At 51.2% G+C, this 12,687-nt stretch overlaps 1 protein-coding gene across 5 annotated transcripts in view; it reads right to left on the bottom strand.

Annotated features, from left to right (window-relative positions):
• Window positions 1-12,687, bottom strand: part of GLT1D1 (glycosyltransferase 1 domain containing 1) — a 99,958-nt gene that overhangs the window by 6,288 nt on the left and 80,983 nt on the right. The window contains exon 13 of one of the 5 annotated variants that reach the window (XM_045511728.2): window positions 6,587-6,860. The exons of the other annotated variants lie outside the window; for them this stretch is intronic. Within the exon in view, the coding sequence (XP_045367684.2) occupies window positions 6,768-6,860 (93 nt within the window). The 3' untranslated portion in view covers window positions 6,587-6,767. Of the gene's footprint in view, window positions 1-6,586; window positions 6,861-12,687 lie in introns of those variants that run through there. 5 annotated transcript variants of the gene reach the window in all.

Raw genomic sequence — 12,687 nt, forward strand, 5'->3', positions numbered from 1 at the left:
GTGGCGTCAGCTTCCCGGAGGAGAAGCATGTGGCCAACATCACCCCCAGACACATCAGCCTGATCTGTGACCCCCGTGGGCCTGCTTCAGGTGGAGGGAACCCCAGACACCGCACTTTGCAGACCACCCCGCCACCAGGGGCCCCCGTACATCTGCGGCTTCAGAGGTCAGGAAAGGGGGATTTACGCGGTTCCCCCGCCTCAACCCGGACCTTGCTTCAGACAGGTAGACCCTCAGAAATCACGGCTCTTACTACGATCACCAGGCCCCCATCCGTCCTACGAACTCGGATGCTCCCGGGGCCGGGCGAACAGTCATCAGAGCGGGGGGCCTGCAGCAAGCTGTGAAACCAGCACACGCCGCCCAGACCCAACCAGCCGCTGCCTCGTGGATGTGAACCTGGTGTTGCCAGAGTTCCTGATTTGGGGGCCAACAACAGGAAGGGAAAAGGAACCTAGAAAGAAGGATTTAATGGAAACCCCCCAGCATCTTACGAGTGGCTCAGTTTTAAAAAGCATTCTGAAAACGCCACCCAGTCGGCCTGTGGCCCAGATGAAACCCCTCACTCGCAACAATGACAGTAGAATTAAAGCGGCACCAACTGCACGCCCAGCCCGGTGCTAAGAGCTTCAAACACCTCACATCATTTGCTTTCCTGGCAGCTCCACGGGGTGTTTGTTCATTCATTCATTCATTCATTCATTCTTTTTTTAAAAATTGGATTCATATTCAGTTTTATTTATTCTTAACCTTATTTTTCCAATTAAATGTTGAGGCTTAAGCGAATAAGCTATTTGACTGAAGCACGGTTGATGGACAGTATTATGTAAGTTACAGGTGTTCAACGTCCCCGCCCTCGAGATCCAGCTTCATCAGGGTGACCCCTCTTAAAGGGGCTCTTAAAGGGGTGGGGGCGGGGGCGGACACGCAGCCAGGAGAGCAGCAAATGGACCAGGTCGTTGCAGTGGCAAGTGCCATGAAGATGATGAAACTGGGTGATACGGCAGAGACGTCCTGGAGTAGACTCTCTGGGGAAGGTGGACAATGAGGCCTCTGTGCAGGATGTGGCATTAGAGTCCCCCTTCTGAGCACGGGGTTGGGGGGAGGAGCTGGTTATCACAGGAGAGGGGACCGCCAGGGCCAAGGAGCAGCGAGCTGGGGCCGGGGGAGGGCAGGGGGGCTTCAGGGGAGGGGGCAGGGAGGAGGTGCGGGAGAGGCTGCCAGGGCCGGCGGCAGGGATACGGCGGGAGCCCAGTGGCCGTGACAGGAGGTGGGAGTTTAGTCTCCGTGCAATGAGGAGCTCTTGGTTGGGCCAGAAACTCGTTTGCAACTTGGACAAGACGGCTCTGTGTGCGGCGTGGCCTGCGCAGGGGCACGCCAGGGGAGGCCAGCTGGGAGAGGGGGGCAGTCCCACTTCTGCCCCTTGCAGGTGAGGAATGCCAGCACTGCTTCTGGAGTGCTCTGCTGTCCATACAAGGCACAAAGAAGACCTGAGACCAACTTCTGGAGGAAAGCAAAACACCCACCCGTGCATCGGCAGCCACTGGACGAAAGGACCGCCCAGCACCGGGGTGCTGCCAGCTGTGGCCCGCGGCGGCCAGCCGGGGAGCGGCGTGTGCGCAGGACCGGGTCCCCACTCACTCCCCCAGCGCCTGGAGTTCAGTACGAGCCCTGTGTCTCCCCCTGACCTGCGCATCACAGACCGACACGCTTCAACCCCCCAGTCTGTCATGAATGGACTGAAAAGAAATGTCACATCTCTCAAAAACCAGAATGACCTTTGGGTGGATTTTCTGGCTGCTCGTGGGAGAGAGGGGCTGTTTTTCACAGGATCCACAGGGTTCCCTGGCAAAGCAGTTGTCGGCAGCTGAGCAGGGCTGGGGCCGCGGGCAGGCTCTGCGACTGACGGTACATCATCCTTGGTGCAAAGTTGACAGCCCGATGGATGGTCCGATGGTGTGATGAGGCGGCTTCCTCACCCAGAAAAGTCCTCCAGCTCAAATTACCCTTCTCTCCATCCAGGCAGCTAGATGCCAGAAATCCCTGCATCTGACATTGCTTTAAGATGCTGTAGGTCCTAGGGGGATACAGATGTGTTCCCAGGGAAGAGTGATTTTAATCCATTATTTTCGACATGATTCAGTAAAATCGGCTATTATTGCTCAGGAAGCCTTGGGGAGGTGGCAACAGGACTGGTTAAGTTTTTCCAGGGGGTGGGGAAACGTGGCAGGAAGGGAATGCCTTTGCTGAGGTCTCTGGTTACGAATGAGCATAGAATTTTCTGGAAATAATGACAGGGCTTTGCTGAAAATCTAATGATTTAGCAGAACCCCAATGTAAAGTGGAGACAGTTCAAATTTAGCAGATTCAGCAACACTTGTTCAGTATGAGAAAGAAGAGGGGAAAGTGTGTGAGCTGATTGTCCCACAGAGAGAGAGACAGAGAGACAGAGTTACAAGGGTCTCCAGGACTATGCCCTCATAAAGGATCAATTCTGATTTTGAAGAATTGGAAGCAGAGTTACTTGTTTACTCACATTCCTAGAAGCACTATTCACAGCGTCCAAAAGATGGAAACACCCCAAGTGTCCATCAAGAAATGAATGAATAGCAAACGGGGTACGTACCCACAGTGGAACATTACTCAGCCATTAAAAGGAATGGAAATTTGATATTATTCTATGACATCCGTGGACCTCAAAAACACTGTGCTTGGTAGAATAAGACAGATACAGAAGGACAAATATTGTATGATTCCACTTAAACAAGGTGCCTGGAATAGGCAAATTCACAGAGACAGGAAGTAGGTCAGAAGTCACCGGGGGATGCAGGGAGGGACGGATGGAGACACTGTCTAGTGGGGACGGAGTTTTTGTTGAGGATAATTTTGGGTGTAGACAGAGGTGACGGTTACGTCATGAATGTATTTAATGCCATGGAGTTGTGCACTTACGAATGGTTACGTGATAAATGCTATGCATATTTTATCACTGATTTCTTTAAAAATTAAGAGTGAGATGAGATGAAATTTTTTTAAAAGAATGGATTTTGACACCTTTTTTTTTTTTTTTTGGTCAGAGTCCTTTAGTGCAAGCAACAAACTAACTGGGGCTGCTTTCTGTTTCTTTTTTCTTTTTCTTTTTCTTTTTCTTTTTCTTTTTCTTTTTCTTTTTCTTTTTCTTTTTCTTTCTTTTTTTTGTAATGGAGAGACAATCAGGTCCACAGACTGGGTGGTCAAAAATATTTCTCTGAATGCTCTCATTGGGTGCTTCCACTTTGAGGCACGAGACACCATAGTTTATATCTGTCTATGCTTGTCTCCTTGAATCTGCCACACTCCATGGACTTCCCCACCCAGACAGCATCTCAGGCAGACAAAGGACAACCCCATTCTGAACAGTTCACAGCAGCCTTTGCGTCGTGGTGACATCTCAGAGGGAGAGAAGACTGTGGGCCAGTCAGTACTAAATTGTAACCCCAGGGCTTGGAGAGACTGCACACGCCCTGAACAATCTGAACTCGCTTGCATTTCAGAATGTGAATCTGCCACGTACGTCTTGCAGGAAACTCTCGGGGCACTGACTCTGACAGCTATAACTTGCACTTGACCACGGATTTGTAAAGAGGGTCACAATCTGTTGCAATCATGAGATTCCATTCTGCCTGAATTCATACTGACGCTGGTTGCTGACACTGAGAAACCTTGGGGGCTATTTGCTTCTGTATTCAGAGAATGAAGGGATGTGGCAGAAGAAAACTAGAAATCAGAGGATGGAAGTCCCAAGGCAGGCTGTGTGAGGTCAGGCAAGTTACTTTACCCCTCTGAGTCTGTCCGTCAAATGAGGAGTTTGCCTCTCTGACGGCAACCCTAATCACGTCCCCTGGAATGATTTCCCTTCCTGACTGTCCCGTGGGCACACCATGCTTCTCCCCAAACGTGGCTTGTCTCCACCATCTGCTCCTTGCTGGTAAAAGCAGTGACCTTCCAGCAAGGGGAACGACCCCTTGTACCGTCGAACACCCTCAGAGGAAAGAATTTAGTACGTCCACAGCCAAGAGGAGGACAAGGAGGCACAGAAAGGTTGGGTATCCTGTCCAAGGTCGCACGCTAAGAGATGCTGGCTGGGACTCAAACCTGACTTTACCGTGTTCTTAACCCACAAGCCCTGCTTCCTCCGAGGACCGGGAGCAGCTGGCTTGAGTTCCCTCTGGTTTGCGCCGTAAGGTGTCTGCTGGGCTCTCAGTGTCACTGTCACTCCTCAAGCCTGCTTTCTCCTGTTGTTGGTTTTGCCAAAGGGACGTTCTACAAACTTTTCCCACTCCTGAAGTGCGGTGTCAGCCCTTACTGAGCCCCTGCCACCCGCCAGGGCCTGCGCTAAGGGCCCTGCTCACCCTCACAGACCCACAGCCTCCTGCGCGTGGTCCCAGTATCCACCGAAAAGAAAAACGAAAAAGAGAAAACTCTAAAATCCAGATTTTTTTTTCATAGGTTTGCAGCAACACTGGTCAAATAATGAAGAACTATGTGAAGTGCTTATTTACCACATTTCTTTACCTCTTTAACATGTTTTGCTGCATAAATATTAAACAATTTCACTGTGGGGTGCTGCCCCAGAGGTGGGCAGCACTGGGTATGTGACTGTACACATGCCTGTGTCTGCATTTATACATACGCATTCTCTCTCTGTCTCTCTCTCTATACACACACACAGTACAAATTCTATCTGTATATAGATATGTCCATAGACAAAGGGATAAAGAGAATGTGTACTCTACAGAGAGAGCATATTATATATGTTATATTAGGGGAGAGAGAAAAAGTATGTCTGTGGCAAATATACAGATATTAAGTATATAATATATAACATACATTATAAATATAATATATTAATATTATTTGCATGTAAAATTTTATGTATTATAAATGATACATTATTTCATATTATATTATAATATATCATTTCATATTATAACATAATAACTATTGCTTTATATTATAATAATACATTGTTTCATACTATATTATAATAACATTGTTTCGTGTTATATTATAATAATATATTGTTTCACATTATATATTGCATACCTGTATTATACATTAGACAGAGTGTGTAGTATATATGTATATACAGATAGGTAGGCAGATAGATATAAAGACAGACTGTGTGTGTGCACGTGTGTGTGTGTGTGTGTGTGCGCGCGTGTGTGCATGTGTGCGTGTGGAACCAGGACATTTCTAAATCTTGAAGCCCAGCCGAGCACCGAGGATCTGGACGAGGGACTGTGGAGCTGCGGTGGGCTGTGCAGTCGTTTAGAACATCACCCCCGCCCCTCCCCTAAGGACCAGCCTCTGGGGGAGAATCAGACACGCGGCCCCGCTGGCAGCAGACATACCCACGGACCCGCTTTAGCCAACAGGATGTGAACGGAGGCGACACCCTGCGCTACTTCTCTGCAGCTGCAAGCGCCCCCGTTCGGCGGTGGATGGGCAGGAGCCCACATCCAGAGGGTCTCTCTGGCGCAGACTTGGCACGTGTGACCCCCACCCACGTTCCACTGATCAAATCTCAGGTGTTTGCTTTATTCAGCTGCAAGGGACCCTGGGAAATTCCATTTGGCCGTGTCCCCCAGGGGAAAGGCCCCTGAGCTTTGGTGACCCACCCCCCCCCCCCAGCAGCATCTGTCAGTCACTGAACTAAACAGCACAAAACCATGGACAGGAAGAAAGCCGGGCTGCTTTTTCGGAAGCAGGCTGAAAGGAGAATGCCCAGGGCTGTTCATGTCTTCGGTTCGTCCGGCCCTAACTTTGCTGCTGTAGCAGGTGAATCCCGGTTTACGTAAGCTGTCCTCTTTGGCACGGTGTTAACTGAACTTTTCGCGTGCATTTAGCACCCCTGTCGCTATTACGACAGCGGTTACTGGGGCAGGGCATAGCTCAGGGCAGCGTGTGTGCTTAGCGCCCACGAGGTCCTGGGTTCCATCCGCAGCAACTCCGTTAAATAAAGAAACCTAACTCCCTACCCCCCAAAAAAACATTTTTAAAAAAACCCTCACAATTTTCCATTTTGCACATTTACTACTTTGCACCTTCGCCCAAATTTATCTCCACTTTATGCATTCTATAATTGACTTGAAAAGCTTCATAGTCGGTCATTTAAAATTGTACTTTTGGTTCAATTAACCAATAGGTTACAGCTCACTGAAAATTAAAGTGTGGTTTAAAGCTCAAAAAAAAAAAAATGGGTTTATCTCCTTGCTAGTCCCTCCCTGTTGGGTAGGACTGAGTTCACCTAAACCTGCTAGTGTCCAAAGCGGAGGTGTGAGGTCGAAGAGGACTGCGATACAGGAGGAATGAGGGCACCTCAAAGAGGGAGGGAGACAGGCAGCCAGGAGGCCCCCGCACCATGAATCCGCACGTGCTGGCTCCGAATCGCCCCTGGATCACCTGTAAGTGCCTCCCCGCCTCGCAAACTGTCGCCAGGTATTTTTAGCAAGGCCAAAAGTTCCCTGAAGCACCGTAATTATCTCGGTTGGAGATGTCAGGACAGTTTACAGTTAAAGCAGGGGCCGGCCGGCCGCAAGCGGGATAATGAGGTGCACTCTGCCTTTTTCATAGCTTTGGAACAGAACGTTCCTGCAGCTGCTGCTGCAGGGGGACTGGGGACTCCACCGTCCTTCCGCCAGCCATGGACACATCATTTCTCCTCCGCAGAGCCGGGTGAGCTGTTCTGACCTCGTAGCTCCCAGCGGGGGAGGGAAGACGGCAAATCAGGACTCTGCGGAGCATCTCCCCTCGTTAGACCCAGCGCTGATGAGACCCCGCGGGTCTTGCTGGTCCCAGAGCACCACACGGGCAGGCTTCTGGAGAAATAAAAGACACCTGCGGTTACGCAAGAGAGCCTTCCTGGAACCTGGGGGCTGTCTGGATAGAAATAAAACCTCCAAGGCATTTAGATTCCCCCAGGAGAGGTGCCATCTGTCGGAATAAACGGGCAGAGAGAGAAAAGGTTGACTGTGACCATCAAAAGAGCGTGTCGGGGGGCCAGACCCCCCGGGTTTGAGGTCAGGCACCGCCAGTGAGCAGCTCTGTGACATCACCTCTCTGTACCTCTGTTAACATAAAGCGAGATTCGCTGGAAGTCCTTGACCGGTCAGCTGAGGCCGCCTGTTTTCCAGTGGCAACCGACCCCCAGATCTCAGAGACTTACAAGCAGTGGGGTTTATTCCAGGCCCTCCTCGTCCGTCCGTCCACCACGAGAGATGACTCTTTATCTGAGACGCTGCCGCCCTTGCGGCAGAAGAAACCGAAGGAAAGAGGGAAAAGCTTAGGTGAATGCCATCCGACCCAACCGTGACGGTGGCAGGTGTTGCTGGGTGAGGGTCACCAAGCCCCCGTTCCCCTGGGGACACAGCCAAGCGGAATTTCCCAGTGTGCCTTGCAGCTGAGTAAAGCAAGCGCCTGAGATTTGATCAGTGGAACGTGGGTGGAAATCACAAGTGCCGAGTCAAGTGTGGACCAGAGAAACCCTTTAGATTTGATCGCTTTCCCCGCCCACCAGCCGAGTGAAGAGGCCCCAGGGGAGGGCGGAGCCACAGGAGGGAAAGGACCTGGGCCCCTGAGTCTCCATGTGGAAGGATGGCGCTGCTCACATGCCCCCAGCTATTACGTGCCAAGAAACGAACCGTGTCACCACTGTCTGCATCCGCTCATGGGCTGACTCACGCCACAGCCTTGACCCTGCGTTCCTGCCACTCAAGATTCCGGGCATCTTCAACTGGGTCATCGAGGAATCCCCTGGAGACCCCTCGCTGAGACGCTGCTCCTCTGAGCTGAGCCAGCTTGCACCCAGCGTGTCCCTGATTTATTATTGTTATTCACCTATTATCTTCCTTACACACGGCTTCCACCTGCTAATTCTAGCTTGTACCCCGCTGTAATAAACCGTACCCATGAGTGTAACAGCTTTGCTGTGTTCTGAGAGTGCTTCCCGGGAATCACGAGCTTGGGGGTGGTCTTGGGGAACCTCCAAACTGCCATGAAGTCATGGCATTCCAGCGAAAGGCCTGGCGTGGGGAAACACGGAGGCCTGAAAATGCCGTCTCTCAAGTCAGTTCACAGAAAGGGGAAAAAAATCACTCTCAAACATATGGAAAGAGGTTCAGCTTGACTCCACAGTAGCACCAGCACAGATCAGGAGCAGCTTGAAGCGTCACGTGTTGACCTGGCAGCTTGGCGCGCATCCCGGAGCGCAGCGGCGCACCGTGTTGGGGCAGCCGTGGGGAGCGGACTCCCGCACGGAGGCGGGGGGAACGTAAACGGCTACAAGCTCCGTACGGACGCATTTGGCAACGTTCCCCAGAGTCACAAGTGCGCACACCTCTGACCCACCTACTCTGCCTTGTGGCTGCGCCCCACCTGCGTGTGCAGATGCGGGAATGCAGGAATCTTCGCCGCCGCACCATTTCTGTAACAGCAAAAGACTGAAAACAACCCACAGGTCCATCATGAAGGGACTGGCTGGATACATTAAATTATCCTGTCCAACAGAATATATAACTGAACACTGTACATCTAAAAAAAGGGGGGGAAGAGAAAAAAAATGTACACTGATGCAGACAGATACAGTTCAGTGGGGAAAAAAGCAAGTTGTAAAATGGCATGTATACTTTTGCATCATTAAAGATAATGAGAGGCCGTCTCAGAAGGTTACACGATGTAGGCACGATGCCATTTCTGTGATATCTTCAAAGAAAGCTGGGCTGATGGAGATGAGACCGTGGCTGCCAGAGGGAAGGGCCGGGGGGCTGGAGGGGCGACGCACAAGGAGTGTTCTGTCCCCGGATTGTGGCGCAGGTCCCACGAGTCCACACACGGCTGCGTTCACAGAACACCACAGGGAAAGGAGGCCGGCTTTCTTTTTTTGTTATCGTTAAAAAATTTAATTAATTTTAAAAACTATCACTCTTGTACAGATGCTGCCCTGAGTCTCCACGCCCCAAGAGAGGGATGCGAGAGCGGCCTTTAAGGAGAGGAATTCCCCAGCCTCAGGCACCACAGCTTCCCTTTTAATGGTTTCTGCCAAGCCGCCCTTCAGAGTGGCCACACCCGTGGGGGCTTCTTAAAGGCAACTGAGCCTCAGGGAGGTTTCCTGCCTACGGAGTCTATGGAAAATCTCCACCGGGAACTGAAAACCTCTGTATTAGGAATCCTACAGTGTCCCAGATCGATACTCCAAACCGCTGTCTTTCCTTTTCTCTGGGGTAGATTCACGGCGCGGCAACAGGGTCGGAAGCAAAACAGGAAACGGAACTCGAGCCCAAGTTAAAGACTCGCCTGCCTGCAGGTCCCAGCAGGCAACTGAGAGCAGGATAAAGCACGCCAGGGTGGCAGCCGCCAGCACTCCCACGGGGCGAGCCCGGCGCAGGCACCGGGCAGACCACCCCGCGTGCCGTCGGTGACCGGATTCTCACAGCAAACCTCACGGGGTGCCTTCATTTCCCCATTTGACAGATGAGGAAACTGCCGCACAGAGAGGCTGAGCTGTGTACGTGATGTGACAGCTGGAAAAAGGCAGATCTGGGGCTCAGGCCAGAGCAGTCTGGCTGCAGAATGCACGACCGGCCAGGAGCTAGACCCTGCCGTTCCAGCGTGACCCGACCTCACGTCCAGCCCCGCGGCTGACCGCGGGCAGCAGAGCCAGGCGGCCAGGCAGCAGGCGAGAGTCTCTGTGACCCACTTAGATCCGGCACGCGCTCACCCGGGTGTACTCTGTTTTGCTTATCTATTATTGCATCAAAAATAAAAAAAACCCACACCAAATGTCAGTGACATAGAATGAAAATGGTTTATTTTTTATCAAGGATTATTATGATTAATTACATGATACGGTTTATGAACTGTAACTTATCACAATGATTACTTATTATAATTATTGTACAGGAGTCCGTGCTGCCGCTGACGTCGGCCACGCTCGGTGGTTAATCAAGGCTGGGCTCGCCCGTGTGCGTGCGGTCAGCCATCTGGTCGGCTGTGGGCCGAGGGCGCAGGGGCGGCCGTGGCGGCAGCGGCTCCTCCCTGCCCCGCAAGGCTCTCACCCTCCGCCAGGCTCGCCGGGGCTGACTTATGCTGCGGTTCAGCAGGTTTCTAAGAAGATCGGAAGCATGCAGCATTCCTGGGTCCAGACTCAGAACTCAGAGGACGCTGGCCCCGTTGCATCCTATTTGCTAAAGGCAGTCGAGAGGCCAGACCACGTTTCCCACCCAGAGGCAGGAAAATCGATTCTTGATGAACTAGTTTCCTGGCGAGACCCGGGGGCCACTTTCGCAGCCCTCCCGGCCCCTCTGTCTGGGCTCCTCTCCTAAACCACTGCCGATTGTTTTAATGAAAGACAGAGTGTGTGTGTGTGGGGGGGGGACCCACAATTAGATTTTCAGAGAGTTGTTAAGTGAAACGGTTCATGGGCACCTGATAAATTCCAACTGCTCAGGCTCAATTTTCATCTTTGCTCCTATTCCCAGGGAGTCACCTAAGAAAGCTGAAATTAGGACCCCAGCACCACTGGGAGTGAGTTCTAGGGACTGTGTTCCTAGCAAATGATGAAAAAAGGGAACAGGTTTAGCTAAAACAGAAGTTCGGTAACATACAAACCCAGTAGCCCTCCAAAGAGAGCTCTTCCTGCATTGTGCCTGGAACGCGCAGATGCCCAGTGACGTGACAGAACCGGTCCTGGGACGACAGAAGTGTGAGCTATGCCGTCATCGCCCATACATTCTGCAAAGTCCTCCTAAGGACCCGCTTTGTGCAGGATGTCACAAGGGTGCGTTGACACATTTAGCAGATGTTCACTGCGCAGACAGGGGCTGATGACTTTGCCACTCAGTTCTCAAAATGACACATTCAGAGCGCAGACCGAGAATAAATGGATTTGCAGAAGCCAGGAATGTGGGTGGATCAGCCCGGACTCGGCTTCACACCTCTCTCCGCCGGCTCCTGACTTAGCTGCTGCGGTCAACAATCGGCGTGAACCTTGAGCCACACGGTGGGTGGGACAGAGGACACACATGAGAGCCCGCAGGGACGGGCAGACTGAGCACAGCGGAGACTGGCGGGTTCGGCGCCAGACCTTGCAATAAACCAGGTATCGCAATCACGCGAGTCGCACGCGTTTTCCGGCCTCCCAGTGCACATAAAGGTTATGTTCACCCTATGCTGTCGTCTATGAAGCATGCAACGGCATTACGTCTAAAAAAACGTATTATCGTATTGGTAAAAAATGCTTCATTGCTAATGAAATAACGCCATTTGCAGCAACATGGATGGACCTAGAGATTATTATATTGAATGAAGTAAGTCAAAGACAAATATATGATATCACTTATATGTGAAATCTAAAAAAAAAAGTACAAATTCTAGTTACAAACCAAAAACAGATTCACGAACTTAGAGAACAAACGATGGTTACCAAAAGGGAGGGGGGTACAAATTAGGGGTTTCGGATTAACAGACACACGCTACTATATATAAAATACATAAACAACAAGGACCTACTGTACAGCACAGGGAACTGTATTCAATTTTCTATAATAACATATAATGGAAAAGAATCTGAAAGGAAAAAATATATGTGTGTATGTGTATAACTGAGTCACTTTGCCGTGCACCTGAAACTAACATTGTAAATCAACTACCCTTCAATACAATTTTTTTTTTAAGCTTTATTGCTAAGAAATGCTAACCATCACCTGACGACAGGTTTGCCGCAAATCTTTAACTTGGGTAGAGCACAGGAAAGCAAAGCACCGTTAAACGGGGTCAGCCGGCGCTGCTCTCTCCCCAGGGGTGATGTCCTGGCTGAAACCTCTCTCTCAGGAAGGATGGCCTGGAGAGCCGGGCTGTGGATGATGGGCGTCCGGCCTGCAGCCCGTCCTCCTTGGTCACAGTGACCTCGCAGCAGAGCTCACTGCCTTCCACTCATTAACCCAAACACCTCCCAGCACTGAAAACCTGGGGCGGGGCACAGTGGGGGTTGTCGGCAGAATCCCCACCCCTGGCTCCCCACAGCCCAGACTGCGCCCCCACCCCACCACAGAAGTCACTGGGGGCAGCCCGCCCTGGCCTCAAGGACAAACGGGACTCTTAGGGGAAACGGGACCTACTTACTGTGGGTCTGGGACATCTCTTGAAGGACAGTCCTTGTTCCTGGATTTTGCAAAGCTGATGAGGACAGTGATTTTTCTGGTGGGACAGGACAAGACTTACTTCCTACTGTGCAGAATCAGGATGGTTAATTAACTAATTAATTAACCCTTGGCCCCAGTCATATGTGCATATAAATCTGAACTTGGCATCTCTGGATGGATGTGTAAAAGGCACTTCTAACTCATCCGGACCAGACAGACTTGGCACTTCTTATCCACCTCCCTCCCTCCCTTCATCACGCGCAGAAGACAAAATAAAACCAAACAAACAGCCACACGGACACAACAGACCCTAATCTCTCACATTAGACAAGCTGAGAGGCAGGCAGCTGGGGCCTGACATGCCACCCCAGAGTCATCAGGGACCCGGGTTCCTTCTCCCTCAAGGTCACAAAGTGAGCTCTGGAGCTCCGACGGTCACACAGTCACTCCACGTAGCAGGAAGGAGGAGGTGGGCGTGTAGCACAGGGAACTGTATTCAATACCTTGT

This window comes from Camelus bactrianus, chromosome 32 (genome assembly GCF_048773025.1).
Source record: "Camelus bactrianus isolate YW-2024 breed Bactrian camel chromosome 32, ASM4877302v1, whole genome shotgun sequence".
NCBI classification, from domain to species: Eukaryota; Metazoa; Chordata; class Mammalia; order Artiodactyla; family Camelidae; genus Camelus; species Camelus bactrianus.